This window comes from Osmia lignaria, chromosome 9, assembly GCF_051020975.1.
Source record: "Osmia lignaria lignaria isolate PbOS001 chromosome 9, iyOsmLign1, whole genome shotgun sequence".
NCBI classification, from domain to species: domain Eukaryota; kingdom Metazoa; phylum Arthropoda; class Insecta; order Hymenoptera; family Megachilidae; genus Osmia; species Osmia lignaria.
In genome coordinates, this window is record NC_135040.1 from 11,011,148 (window position 1) to 11,026,526 (window position 15,379).

A 15,379-nucleotide genomic window follows, 5' to 3' on the forward strand; every position below is an offset into this window, starting at 1 on the left:
TCACACGTAAGGGAGATTACGTGAAAGGAACCAACAACAAAGAAGTTAATGAAGTGGGTTATCGTTACACGTTGTTATTAATGTCCGTACACGTTGAATAAACATCAATTACGGACACTTATTATCACATTATTACGGAATACTTGACTTTGAATCGGTCAGGTGATAAAGTACAAAAAAAAAAGAAAGAAAACGTAAGGACTTTGTAGGCACACGCGAAAGAGTTGTTACTAATTACCAGTAATTATCTGGAAACGAGGCTACTACGTTGATATTCGTGTACGGTTATCGATGCTGGATGACGTCAAACCGCGTTACTTTCCCACGATTCCCGATGGATGTTCCTGATCGGATAATCGAATTTCGCGGTGACGTCGACGAGCGATGAGAATAGGCGGTCGAAAGACGACCATCTCTATTTCGAAGACACCTTTCGATGAATATTTACACGATTACTTTCGGAGCTGACGGATAGAGAGCCAGCGAGATGTGGGGCAAATGCGATCAATGCCGTGTAACCTCGATACATCGATGCAATTATATAACGTTTATTTTCCGTGCTCGTTAAAATAACGTGACCATTAACGATCACGTGCCGTTGGCAAAACATTGAACGAGAATTAGAGTAAAAAACCTCTACGGTTCTTCCGAACACGGAGCCTTTGAAAAAGATGACCCACTTAACCCTTGTATTAATAACCGAAATGTTCGTGGTTGTTTCGTAACAGTTTTAATAAATTCAAACGATCGATTCGCGATCGAAATCCATCGGGATATCGGAGGAAAAACGATCGAGGGAAGGATAACATCCGACACGCGCGTTTGGACCACCTACGATAATTTATACGAGCTACGAGAATAACCATCGGGTTCCGCGTTTACATCGCGGTGTAATTACGGCTTTTGCAGATATAACGATCAGCTTGTAACAGTAGAATCAAAGCTTCGTGGAGCCACAGAAGCGGGATAAACAGCGGAAAAGGTCAAAAGGGTATACAAGCCCGTGCATCTCGTATTTTCTGTGATTAAAGGAAAGGGAGATGGAAAAAATAAAGAGGAAAGATGGAAGGAGAGAATAAAGAAACGTTCTAATTTAGCGCCAACAGTTTCACGTTATTCGCGCGTCTAACCAGACTGCAATTAGCTTGAATTTCTTAGCAAAGCAAGCTTCCCATCATCGAGCCTTGTGACCACGAAAGATTTCACAGCGGCTCCACTTTTCCCTCCTCGAAACTTTTCTTTTATTTTTCCAACAAGTTCCCGCAAAAAACCAACCACCGAGAGGAGGGTGCCGTTTCAACGGGAACACGCAATTAACAGAGAGAGAGAGAGGGGACAGAGGAATACTTTTCTTCGCGGAGCCTCTTCTCGGGCGCACGGTTTCTCGCGTAATATTTTTCATGCGATGCGAGACCAAGGACGAGCAGAAGGGAATAAAGAAAAAGAAAATGGGAGAAAAGTCGTGGGTCTCTCAGATAGATCAATAATAAACCATTAGGAACTTCTTTTTATCGCCGGCTTTAAAAGCAATTGACAGAAGCAAATCATTAAGCTAATTATTAAAAAAAAAAAAAAAAAAAGAAAGAAAAATTATAAAGACAGAGGATGATAATCGTGGGATTCTTCTGGTAAATTAACCGATCCGATTCGAAAGGAGAATAATCGACAGGTTTCTACCTTTCGCCACACCTAAATACCAGGAGCCACGAAATAACTCATTCTGTTCGGTGGGTGACTGATTGTTTGACCCCTTTCCGGCACGTTTTATATCGATTTTCCTCTGTTTCGTCCTCCCGGCCCTTTTTCACCCCCTCGTGTTCCCTCGGTGCTCGCACCCGAAGGCGTTTCATTAGCCGCGACGAGAACATTTGTTTTTGTCGATGTTTCGCGGCAGCTTGTCGCTTTTTATTTTTCTTTCTCCTCTCCTTAGCTAACCCTCCGAGCCTGACCGCCCCGAACCCTTTCAACCCCTCGCCGATCCATTCTGACGGGAGAAAAAGCGGCAATGGGCACAAGAACTTTCGACTACTTACGCAATTAACGAAGCGCCGGGGCGGAGAGCTTTTGTTTATCGTAATTTTACTATTACCCGTTCGAGTAAGCAGATATTGTGCGACCGTAACTTGATACGTCGTTAAAACAGAAACGTTTGGTACACGGAAATTGAAATTGGGAACACGTTCGATTAAGATGATTTTCCAGTTATGTAATTCAAATCGTTTCACGTTGGGATATTGGTTAAAGATCGATCGAACGATCTTACCTTGAGGATGGTTCGAGGAAATCCAACGATCTCTTCCTGTATCCACGTGATTCCAGGCGTTGTCACTACAAACATCGTTGCGACAGTTTCGAGAGATCAATCAAACAAATCGCGCACTCACACGTTATATTCGCCGAGAACAATCACAATAAAGAATCCCGAGAATCACAGGAACGTTTGAATTTTCGTGGTATGCTCTTGGGCTTGTCACGAGTCACGATTACCAGTTGCAATTCGCTTTGATTACCGCGCTTCTTCTCGTCATTTCTACGCTTGATTTCGTCTCTTGTTCGTTTAATACGAGAGAATTTTCAACCGCGTTTACGAACGTTGGAAAATGGTTACTGACCGGCGAGATGGATCCTTACGCCGGCATTTTACGACATCCTTCGGGCGAAACGGCCATGCGTGGCCGGCGAGGATCCTCGCCACCTTTTCCGTGTTTTAGCCCGCATTACGATGCCATTTTTTGCCACGTCGTACGATTCAACGAACCGCCACGTTTCCCTGTCCATTCTCGTTCAATGAGAACATACGTGACGATGACAGAAATATTCTTCGAAAGACAAGAAACCGTCCCTTTCACATGTTTCGGATGAGACAAGGAACACACATGTTAACGTCGATTCGACGGCATCGACGACGGAATGAACACAAATTGAAGATCACACATGTCCTATCTCGCAAGTCCACGTCCGAAAGTAGAATCGTGTCACTTGATTATCACTCATCCACCAGATAAAACGGAGAAACTCCCGAGCGATGCGGTACGCGACATGCCGGCAGAGACGCGACGCTCCGAAAGGACGTTCCAAAGGACGCAGCATCCTTGGTCGCGTTCTCCACCGCCCCCCGGTGAAGAAAAAAAAAGGGGCGCCGCAGCGGGAACGCCTTGGCGATTTTCTCGATCGTTTCGCGTACGACGAGCGACACTTTCCGGACTGCGGGACGACGTCGATCCCGTGGGTGCGAGAGAAAGAAAAATAAAGAAAGAAAAGAAAAGAAAAGAAAACCAGAGCAACGGGGAACGGACGAAAAGTTTAACGCCATGAACGCGACTCGTCGACTGATAAATCCGCATTTAGTGTGGCGGCCTCACGTACACGCCGGGTTCTTGCCGGCTCCACCAAAGGCATGATTGGTCTGCGTGTCGGTGCCCCCCACCGCCCCCTCCGCCTCGTCCGCCACCCCCCAGGGGCGGACTACGAAGCGAGAGCGCCGTCGCCGACCTTCCTAAAACGACGGGGGCGCCACCGCGCGGCACCGACGCCGACGCCGACGCCGACGCCCGCCACCGATCGATAGTCGGCGACCGTCGACGAGGACAACGAGGACGACGACGCCGTCGACCACCACGACGATACGCCGCGACGCGACTAACTCTCTCTTCTACTACCTTGCCGTCTCGTTAATCGTCCTCCTCCTTTTTTCCCGTCTCCACTTTCAACCCGTACTACGGACGACCATTCGCTCGATCGGCCACCCGAGCCACACCGATTCACTACGGATCGACGGAATCGTTTGTTGACTCCGATTCTCTTTCTCCGTTTCACTGCCTTTGTTCTACGGTACATCAGCCGCGGCAAGGTCACTTAGAGACGTCAAACGGAACGTTTAAATTAACCCGATCGTCGATTTACGACGCGACGATGAAAATACCGAATGACTATGCCGGGACGAATGTATCGGGAAGCAGACGAGAGGAGGTAAACAATTTTAGACCCAAGAGTCTTTCGATCTATATTTCCTACCTTTACGACCACGCCTTCGACACAGTGCTCGCGATTCCACCGAGAATCATCGAGCGGCCGGTTACGAGGCGCAACTTGAAATACGCGAAACAGGGCCGTCATTAAACAAATTTATATTAGATAAATTCTATTTTTACTCTAATAGATAACGTTTGCAAACGATACAATGATATATATTTTTGCATCGAACATCACAAACGAACTCCTTGTATTTTGCTTCAGTATTCTCCTTTAGGAGCAGAGTCAAAACGATCCAGCGATCGAGCGTCTCGAGCGTGGACTCCGTTTGCAGCCCGATAAGGGTGGAGACGCTCGCTTCCTCCTCGTACTAGCTAGCGTACGCATCGTGCGTAATGCGAACCGGATGGAGAGGCAGCGGAGGGGCCCAAGAAGAGTGAACGAGAGTGAAGAGAGAGAAAAAAAAAGAAGTTGTGAAGGAGGTACGGAGTGTGTTCAGGCTAGGAAAGGAAAAAGGGAGTCGTGTAGACGGCTGGGATGGGGAAGAAAAGAGAGGAACAGATGTGGAGCAACGATGTTAACCGTTGACGGAGGCGAGAAGGGAGGATACGGTAAGAACGGGCAGGGAATCGTGAGCGAGAAAGAGAAAGGAAGATAGGCTGGCAGATAAGAAAAGTCATCACGGTCAGTGCGCGCGCCGCGCCACGCCACACCGTCATTCATTGATTGCATCGTGGCGTGCGGTCTGCCGTGGCGAACGTACGTTTTACGTCGTTAATGTGGCACCGGATGAAAGGAGAGAAAGGGAGAAGAAACGGACGAATATAGAAGCGAGGGGAAGCGGAGAAAACTACGAGCAACGCTTTGTCGGCCTTTATACCGTGTGTTCGGCTTTCTCCTTAATTTTCTCGTTGTCTCGCGATTAAAAGCCGCGGTTAACGCGGTCCTTGCCTACGGAGTCGTCACTGATCGGTATTAGAAATTTAAAAAATTGCAATCAAAAAACACCGATCGCTATCTTAGGATTAACCCTTTGGGTTCCCTTCTTAAGTTCGCACAGAGTATTATTAATTTAAAATAATTTAAAATCTTTATTGTCTACACTTAGCAGAGGATTAATAAAAAAGTGGAAATTCAAGAGATCAAAGTTCAGGAATCTCACACACGTCCATTTCCACCAGCTGATTAAATATCATTGATAAATTTATCACTGATAATATTGCGAGCCGGTTGCATAAATCGACCTTTAGCAGGGTGAAAGAGAAGTTGGTTAAGTCGTTCGAACAGAAAAATCGATGCACGTAGAGTAGAAAAGCAAAAGGGAAAAGCTCGAGATAAGTCATCACGGTCACCAGCACGGCAACGTCACGGCACGCAGTCAGTCATTCATTGATTGTATCATAGAATAGCGAGCGTACGCGGCGCCAGTGCCGTAACATGACGTACACGTTAACTCGCGTGGCGTCATGAACGCTGCACCGAGGGGGGAAAAAAGAAGAGTACGAAATACCTGGTGCACACCATCGTACCGATAATTATCCGATGAGGAGCTGAATATACAAGTCAAAAGATACTGCAAAATTTTAAGTGCAAGATGATCGAATCGTCGAGGTCTGGGTCACGGATGACCCGGATTCGCCATTCCATGGTTAATCTAATCACGCGTATCGCGACGACGTGTACCTTTTGAAATGTACAAATTTTGCATCCTATCTTTCCCTCCATTTTAAACAGATAAATCGACGCGAAAGATATTTCGTACCGAGAATATCGGTGACGATAAAAGGGGTCTCGATTATGGCAGAAAAATAAGACGTACAAAGTTCTCCAATACGTTCGATACCGAGGACTTAATTCATTGATTTGTTATTTTCGTATAATATTCCTACAATTCGAGCGTCGATTGTGTACGAAGAAAATAATTTGCAACTGCAAAGGGCGCAGTAAAATGTTATATATACGCAAGTTTCGGTATTAATGGGTTAACAACGCCTTGATAGAGCTCGTCGAGCGTTCAACCGTCAGAACGTAAAGGCAAGGAATGAGAAACAGAGAAAGAGACAGGCGTCAGAGGATAGAGTAGGAGAGAAGTAGGTCTAATTAAGAGACGTAAGTTTATTAAACTCCGGGCTTAAAATAGCGGGCGACACACTGCCCAGGAATGTAAGGACAGTCCGGTTTTATTGTCGGTCGAGCTCCAAGATTAATTCGCAACTGACTTTTCTAGCAAGATCGTCTGAAAACGTTCGTGCCGTTTCGAAAAATCGACTCTCTTCTCAACGATCGCGCGGAAAATACTATACCTTTCCTGGTTTCCAGGAAATTCTGTTCTCCGGAATCGAAATCGGAACAGGACGCGATCGATCGATCGCGTAAAAATTATCTGGCGAGCGAGCGCGGGGAGAAAAAAAGAAGGAAGTGGAAGATCGATCGATTACCGGTAGCTTCTGAAATTTAGGTTAACCGAAGGACCACGAGAAAAGACGAGTACGAGAAATGGTACGCGATAAAAACGGCACGCTGGATGGATATTCCTGAGAAGCTTTTCTATTATTCAGAAAGGTGTACTAGTTCCTCGGCGAGTAGATATTTTGGAGAACCGGGTCAGAAATCTTCGGAAGGTCACTAGGAGTTTCAATTAATAATTTTACTTCTTGATCAAGAATGACACCCAACTTTCATCCGCAAGAATTACACCCACGATCCTAAAAATAACGTGACATTTCAAAACGACCCGACACTTTCGAAATTCTAACAAATCCGGTTAATTGCGTTCCCTTATCCCCCGCACATAATTAGTAAAATTGTTCAGAAGCGGATAAACGAGATTGTCGAGCAGAAGATGGGTGGCAGTTTACTGCAGAGATTCACGAGTCGCTCAAAGCGCGGATGACGCGACAGTCAAAGTGATAACGTAGTTTCCGCTTAATTGGAAGTCCCGTACTTCCGCAACGTAGCTAGCCAAAAAAAAAAAAAAGAATGGGGGAGGGTGGAAAAAAAAAGAGAAGATTGGACGACGGTTATCTATCCGAGGCTAGAGACGCGTAATTCATAGGGGCGAGTGCAGGCGTCGGTTTTCCAGCATCGCGCGAGCAACGCCGAAGATACAAACACCGACCACGAGGGTCAGGATTAAATATAACCGTGGCTCGAGCTATTTATAAAGATTAACTTGTTGGCGAGATAACGAAGGAGGAGATGGAGACAACGGCGTTAAATTGTCGCAACAATAGCGCGGGAACCGGCACATTCCAGCGACGACAAATTTCTCGTACCGCTTCGAGCTTTGACCTCGATATCCTCGTCGTACCATTCTCTCGTCGCTTGACACCGCGTTAAATCGGACGTAGGAAAGCTTTAAAAATACATGAAATGACGTACCGGCTCGTACACCGACCGAGATGGGATTCGTTTTCTCCATCGTTCGTTCCTCTAGTTACCCCCGCGATCGCGTAATTGCTTTTCACCGACGAAAACGGGTCGAACGGTGTTTTAATTAAAAATTCCTTCGATCGTACGATTTTTCAACGATCTATCGGCCCGTTTCGAAATTCCGTCGCAATTTCGCGAAACGGCAAAAAGCATGAAGAGAATGACCGTATAAAATCCTTTCCCGATATTCTAAATATTGCCGCAGTCACAGGTTACACCTACTCCTCGTCTACTAGACACGATTCCCTTCGAGAAGATTGGAATCCGACAACCCGTGGAATTTTATTTACACTACACACCCACGTGTGGAATGCATACACGGGCGACGCACAAAACGACACGTGCCTTAAAAAAGAGAGGCGAAGAATGCGAGGCTCGTCCATTGAGCAGCTTAGTTTCCACATTTACACGGGCTGCCTAATCGGACGACCGGCTCGGAAACGAGAGAACCGAGACAAAAGGCGGACTCGTGCTGGTCCCCCCCCGCGTATTCCTTAAGAAGAAAACATTGCACCAAAGAATGACGAGGAGAAAGGTGTTACGACATCGTTGCATCGTTATCTCACAACTCTCCTTCCTTTCGTTCAACCCCCTAAAAGGTTACCTGATAACGCACCAGCTGTACTACTCGCACGTTGCGTTTATGCCAACCGTCGATTCTCCTCGGGGCCGGCGTTTGATTAATGGGATCGTCGAACCGTTTTCTGAATAAACTCCCCGTTATCGAGACGCGTTATCGCCGCTACTCGAGCCGTTCGGCTCGTCTCTCGGTCGACGGGCGATTTTCTTTCTCCAGCACGCTCGTTCGATAGCGAAATCGGATGTATCGTAGCCGTACGTGAGCTATCAAAAGTCACGTATACGGTAATAATTACACCGGGTATCAGGATAACCCGAGACACGAACCGCGATATTAGAAAACGCAACGAGAAACGACGGAAGTTCGACGAGTGCACGAAGAACGAGACTCGTCCCATCGAATTATTTCAAAGTTTATAACAGGAATTAATCGATACTTGATAAATAATGATTCTACGTGTAAAATGAATGAAAGGGAATATGGCGAGTCCCCCGATGAAAGGTATCGAGGTTAGGAGATACAGAGAAACGAATGTCGCAGCGAGTATCGCAGATTCGCAGAACTCGGTGGATAAAGGTTGCACGTATACCTTTGATCCCTTTGAAGGGTGACTGAATGGACCGAGGGTGGGGTGGCACTTTAGTTTCACACCGGTTGTCCCAGTGCCCTTGTATGCGGTAGAAAAATTAGCTAGATTGTTTTTTTTTCCCTCTCCTCTCTCAATTTCTCTGTCCCGCTCTTTTTCTCCCCGCGCGCAATGGCCAAAAGCAAGCGGAAGGGCTACTGGTTTTCATCGAACGCTGGGCCAAGGCCGGGGTAGTAGACGCGAGAGAGAGAGAAAGAGGTGATTGGAAGCGTACGAGAGAGAAAGCGAGAGAGCGAGCAGAAGCAGAGGGTGCGTTTACATCGAGCTTTTCCGTTTCCGAGCTATCCATCGATCCCTCAGCGAACGAGTTTTGTAACCCAATCAAAACTTTCCCCGGTCTCGTAATAAAGTCCCTCGAAGGGTTATCTCGATATTTCCCGATCAGCTATGACGCTTCGCGTTCACGCGCCTCCTATCCCACGAAGCGGGATAGAAAAGCTCTACTTGAATGCGGGATTATCAAAAAAGAAAAAGGGAAAAAGGTCTGAACAACCCCTTAAGTGGCTCGATTCGCGATGAAAATATGAAAAAAACATGGCGTTACGAAGAACGAGAAGAACTCTAGCGAGGCTGCGTGGAGGAAAAAGATGGCTCGTTCGCCATCTACGTGCCGAGGAAGACGAACTTTCTGCTTTTAAGGCAGAATCTACTGTGGCCGTTACCAATAGCTCGGAACAATGCCATCAGCTAGAGTACTCGTAGAAGAAGGACGCGAGAAAAAAGAAACCGGTACCATCGCGGTCACCATCGATGATGTCGCGTCCTTCCCGGAGGTCGGTCCACGTGATGGAACGCGGAAGCGTCCCCGACTAGAAAGGCCGTCAACGTTCCTCCTTGTCATCGCCGTTTTAACATCCCGTTGCGTGCCTGCGATTTTCACGGTTTCTTGTGAACCAAAGCTCTACCATGGTTCCCGTGTGACCGTTCGCAAAAACCCTACGACCGATGGCCGATCGATCGTTTCCGCTGGAAATCGAATTCGAGTCGTCCAACAAATCTTAACTTCGTATCTTCTCCTAATAAGTTTCATCGATATATTATTAACATCAGTGTTAGGGTATTAAACGTCGCGATTTACTATATCGTGAAAACGCGCCCTTAATTAGCCACGATCGTGATATCGGGAAGAAGGATAGGAATAGCGAAAACGGAATGAAAAGAAGGGAAAAATTCGACTCGTTAGCGGGGCCGATAATGGAGCGGGAAAAGAAGAAGCCGAATGGAGAAAGGAAATCGATAGGAAAGAAGAGAGAGAAAGAGAGAAATGTTGAAGATGAAAGTAAAGAATAGAGGGAGGGGAAGAGAGGGAGAGAGAAAGAGAGAGGAGGAGACTCGCGCTCGTTTCTCCTTACTCGTTAGTCACGGCCTCGTCTTTATGAATGGGTTCGCTCGGTGGCTTACGAGGAATCGTACTATCTCTCTACTACCGCCACTTTCTCGCTCTCACCGACGCTGTCTTTCCCTTTCTCTAACGGGGTGTCAGCCAGCGTCCTTCTCCGGAGGGGGTTACTGCAAACCCTTACACACAGGCAGCGACAATAGAAGGCGGCCGCGAATCGATCGTATAGCTCTCGCAACCGCCGCCGCGTCCGGCGTCATCGTCCTCTCTGCTTTGGCGTCTATACGCGTTAACGCGTTTTGTTCGTCGAAAAACACCCCGACGAGTATAAAATAAATAGAAAAATTCACCTAACAGGGCGCAGAAACGATATTTCTAAAACTATGCTGAAGAATCTTGCAAAGGTAATTGTTTAAAAGAAACTACAAAAGAATCGCAGAATGAAATGAAAGATCGTCGGTAAAAAAATTGATAAAACTTGAAACGAATTCGATTCTGCTTCGTCCATTTTCTCGTGTAACTCACAGCCAGTCGACTTCAGGGCGCGGCTGATTCTCGATCGGCGCTTCCTCCGCGCCGACAGGATGCAAAGACGCCGCGAAGGGCGTTGCGAGCGGAGGATGCAGGAGGGTGCCTTTTATCATTCGTATCGCGGGCCTATTTTCGAGGTTTCCAGAGGTCTACCCGGCTCGCGTTCCCTCGACAACACGGTGAGGGCAGAGTAACGTCGCGGCGCGTATGCGGATGTAGAGAAGAGAGAAAGAAATGGTGGCAGGGAAGGGAAGACGAAGAAGAAGGAGCCCTTGGTTGGCTGGTGGAGACGAGGGAGGTCTGGATGGTATTCGAGGAATGTCATGTAATAATCGGGCCGCCATTCGAGCGTCCGATCTGACGATAGGAGGCGCCACCGCTCGGCTCGGTTCCTCCTGGTCGTCGCATCCGTCAGGGGGTGAATTTACGAAAGGGAATAATCGACGAATTTTCAACGCCGCTTCAACTCGACATCGAATTTCTTTTCAATAAAATACAAAGCTTCGATAAACTTTTTCTAGTCCACGATATTTATTCAACCGTCCTCATGAAAAATCAAAGTCTTAAGTTGGTGTCTTTGAGCTAGAGGTGACATTACGAGTTGCCACTGTGACAGTTATATTTAAATCATTCATTACAATCGACGTTTTGAATATTTCACGCACCTATCATAACTTTGTGTCACGAGTATGATTATAAGGCTAAGGTAAAACCGACTGTAGATTCTCAACCCCCGTCGTACCTAACAAGACTCATATTTAGATCAACACCATTTTGACTAAAGAATTTCTTTTTATTATGCAAAAAATCATAAAACATGTTTGCTATCATAGCAAAGCATCCTCTTTTGTTATTCACCGCTAACTCTACGCTCTTTGATATCCGATCCTCTCGATCGTAGCCAGGATGAATTGAACATGCCGGCACTGTTCAGGAACGCGGGAATAGATGGTTAAATAGTTAAACAAGAATCGAACTAACGAGACACACGGTGCCCGTGGATAAAAAGAAGGGTGAAATTTATGCACCACCGTGACCTTTGACTACCCTCTCGTCCGGAGAGAGAGAGAGAGAGAGAGAGAAAAAGAAGAAAGGTGAAGCCAGTCCTGTACACTTCGGACAGAGGCGGTGGTCTCGTTGCCGGATGAGACACGTTATCGTTCGGTCTCGAGATTCGATTCAAGCGAGGCCGAGAATGTGCTCTCGTAGCCTCGAATGCGAATTTAATAAAGAGAATAAATCATTTTAATGTAACGCGCGGCGGCACGTCGCTGTGGAACGAAGGGGTGACACGATGCTAAAGGGGGGTAGAGAAATTCAAACGGCGAGAGAAAGAGAGATGGACGGAGAGAAATATAGGGTAGGGTGGGGGGAAAGGAAAAAAAAAACCGGTATTTTTGCGTCGAGCACGGAGGGGTGCATTTCGTTGCGATTATAAAAGCTGGGCAACCCCCGGTGTGTCTAGACGACGTGGCCTCCTATCAAAAACAGACCACCGAACTGAAAAGGCTGAAAGGGCAAGGAACTCCTGACAATGCCAAGAAATTAAAGTTTCTCTGTATATCCACCTATACTCGTCTCCTATTCCTCTCCCTTCTTTTTCTTTCTTTCCCATCTTTCTCTCTTTTTTATATATATATACGACTACCATCCTTTTCGTCCCGACATCGATGTCGTACGTCGGCCCGAGGAAATAACGAGAGAAAGAGATCACTTTGACGATAAACGCAAACACAGAGGAACGGGGAGAGCAACGTACGCGACCAGTTAAACAGACTCTTGTTCCTCTTTCTTCGTGGCAAATGTTTCGCGAGAGGATTTCATCGTACCTGTTGGAGTTCGATCGATCCTGTCGCGTACACCTCGATGATCCGCAACCGAAACGGACTCGAAACGGACGTTGAAATTTATAAATCCATAACGAAAACAATTGAATCGTTTAACATTATAACCACCGACACTTCGTGTATTCTTATTCCTACCGTAAGTGGTCGAATGACCGCTTTAAAAAAGACATACTCCTTAACCTCTTAGCGTACTCGTCCGAGTTAAGTCGGGTTTAAGAAAACGATATTTTTCCGCGCGCCCGAGTTAACTCATGAGACCTGCAGTTTTGGTTTTTTATATAAATATAAAAGGCGTTTAAAATTTACAGGTTTTTTTTCGTTGCTCGAGTTAACTCGGTTAAGTGAAGTAGGTACAATTACCTCGGTCTTTTTTGCATAAAACAACATTTTTTTTTCCAAGATTTGTTAATGTTCTTTTGTATTTTAAGAAAGTAGAGAATAAAAAAATTGATGAAAAAACGACCGCTTTTGAATTTTTAATTAGTGCGTTAAGGGGTTAGTATAGAGTGACGATTATGAACAATTAGACAGTGAACAAAATAATAATTATTTTATTCTTTTTCACGGCAATTTTTACAAATTATAGGATTCTTCATTGCACATTTCCCATATAAGTATTTTAAAACGGTCATTATGTTTAGTGTTAAAAGGAACATGTATTTCCTGCAACTTGAAACAATAATGATATAATTCGCGGAGTAACTATGAACAGTTTAACAATTTGAATTTCTTTATATAGCCGTAAGCAAGAATTAAGTGGACGATCGGTAAATATGACGGTATTGTTGCACGAGTGAAAAGAAGGATTCATTGATACCCGAGAAACGTCCGACCCGCTGGCTGTCACAGCCAGTCACCGAATCATTTGCATAATCGCGACTGATTACTATCGCTTCGCCGTGACTCCCGTAGCCATAGCCATATGTTAGACATCGAGAAATTCAGCGAACGTTCGTCGAGCAACCGCGTTCCAACGATCGACTCGAAACGCGACGACCAGAAAGAGGGACCATTGTTATCGAACCGAGTTTCGAAATAAATCAAAACCCTAATCCGTCCTCTTCTCTCCGTTTCCGTAGAAATCTGTTTTCGAGGAAACATGACTTGGAACGATTCGAGAGCACGAAGGTCTTAAGGTATGAAGAAAAAGAATTCAAGGTGCGTTAAGTCGAGTGGACAATCGACAGATCGGAAGTGTGAATCAGGAAGCGATGTGTCACGTGCTGCTTTTGCACGTCATCAAATAGGATACGTGAGCCATGAATCGCAAAAGGATTACTCACGCAAAAGGAACCTGTACGCTCAAGCTTCGTAACAAATCAGTCATTTGAAAAAGGAAAAGTTGAGGGGAAAAAAAATGAAGAGTAAAGAAAAGTAATGATTACTTTCCATTTATATCAGCCACGTGCTCAGGTAATGAAACTGAGAAATTTATTAAAAGCAAACATAGATTTCTTATGATTTCTAGAATGACGAAGACATCAATCGATTCTATAAATCCGTGAGTCAGCGTATAAATTGTACTTGTTATTGAATACGTAAGATCGATAAGAAGATTCTACGAATCGATCGTTGGAATTCAATCACCGATACGTATTCGTGGGGCCCGAGTACGAGGTCCGATCCGAACCGGGTCGTTGCCTCGAGGATCGAAAGGGCACCAGGCTCAAATATTTTTCTATCTGGTCGTGCTTGGAAACATAAGTAAGCCAAGCTGATAAACGACCTCTGGAATGTTAGATAAAGTCGATTAGGGCCAACTACGAGTTAGTTAGCAGCAACAGTTGGTGAGGGTGTTGATATGTGTGAGAACGAGAAAGAAAGAAAGAAAGAAACAAAGGTGGATGCCCCATATACGTAGAGTGCCGACTTTATCGGCTTCACAGGGTCCAGCCATACTCCGATAAGAGTTCACGCGTCATATTCTTTACGAACATACCTAAAACGGTCCACCCACGACGTATCGTCGATAAATCGGACATCGATCGAGCCTACGATACCCTGTCGATTCCATATCCGTGGGTATCTTCCGTATTTCGATCCAACGGTTAGTTACTTCGGAATCTTACGGGAAATGTGCTTCTATCGAGAGCTAATAATCTGGTTCACTTTTGTATACGATAGATGGCAGTAGCAAATAGATGGAAGTCGAAGATCAGTAACCCCGATAGGCGAATAACCGCGCATTAACTCTTTGTTTATTTCAATATACCAAAACAACGTTTCTTTCGCTCCATTTGATCGATTTTTATACAATTCGAGTTTGATTAATATAATAGGGGGGTTATTAATTCATATTTTCATGTACATTAACTAATGTTATGTATAATTCAGTGAAAATTGTTTTTCTCGGAATTTAAACAATATTCATTCACTTGAATTTGATAGTTAATTCGTATACTGACTTTGAACTATACAAAAGGGAATGACGTAAAATAAATGTTAGTATATGTTAAAAAGACAATACATACAATTCGTTAACTGTCGTGGTATGTCGTCACTTGTAGATTGAGGATGAAGATCGAGACATAAACGTTCGAGAAGCATTGGAAAACATATGGCATTTCGATATGGTACACGAAACCAGTGAAAAACTGTAGAAACAATAGATGAGGACGGAAAGCGACCGCGTGCCCTTTTTCTGTTTTCTTCTTTTTTCAGCTTGCAATCGAGGTAAACACAGCGCGGCACGTTTTGTGGCGCCCCCTAACCGATAAAACGCCATCGAAGCATTCTCATGCCTTGGTCGCGCATGTGAGAATCACGGCGTGACATACGGGTTGCAGTCGAATAGCAACGTGACATCCGTTCAAATGGTATCGTAACTATGCCGTTGTGGTTGATAATAAAATTGCTGACTCGACTTAACCCGAAAATTGATCAAGGTGCAACGTATTTAAAACGGAACACGAGTTTACGACCACGCCACCGCCACGCACGCCAGACACTAGCATGCTTCGATGGTGGGGCCACTGTGCCGAACGGCCAACCCCTTCCGCGCACGTTTACAACCATCAATAATGTATTTCTGT

The 15,379-nt window shown here is 45.4% G+C and overlaps 1 protein-coding gene across 4 annotated transcripts in view; it reads right to left on the bottom strand.

Annotated features, from left to right (window-relative positions):
- The window catches only part of LOC117608677 (serine/threonine-protein phosphatase 4 regulatory subunit 1), a 112,064-nt gene that overhangs the window by 96,544 nt on the left and 141 nt on the right, over positions 1-15,379 (bottom strand). Inside the window, exon 1 of one of the 4 annotated variants that reach the window (XM_034334150.2) lies at positions 14,819-15,259. The exons of 1 other annotated variant lie outside the window; for it this stretch is intronic. In XM_034334150.2, coding sequence (XP_034190041.1) covers positions 14,819-14,894 — 76 coding nt within the window. In that variant the 5' untranslated portion in view covers positions 14,895-15,259. Of the gene's footprint in view, positions 1-2,263; positions 3,351-14,818; positions 15,268-15,379 lie in introns of those variants that run through there. 2 more of the 4 variants (XM_034334167.2, XM_034334205.2) reach the window with 2 other exon arrangements.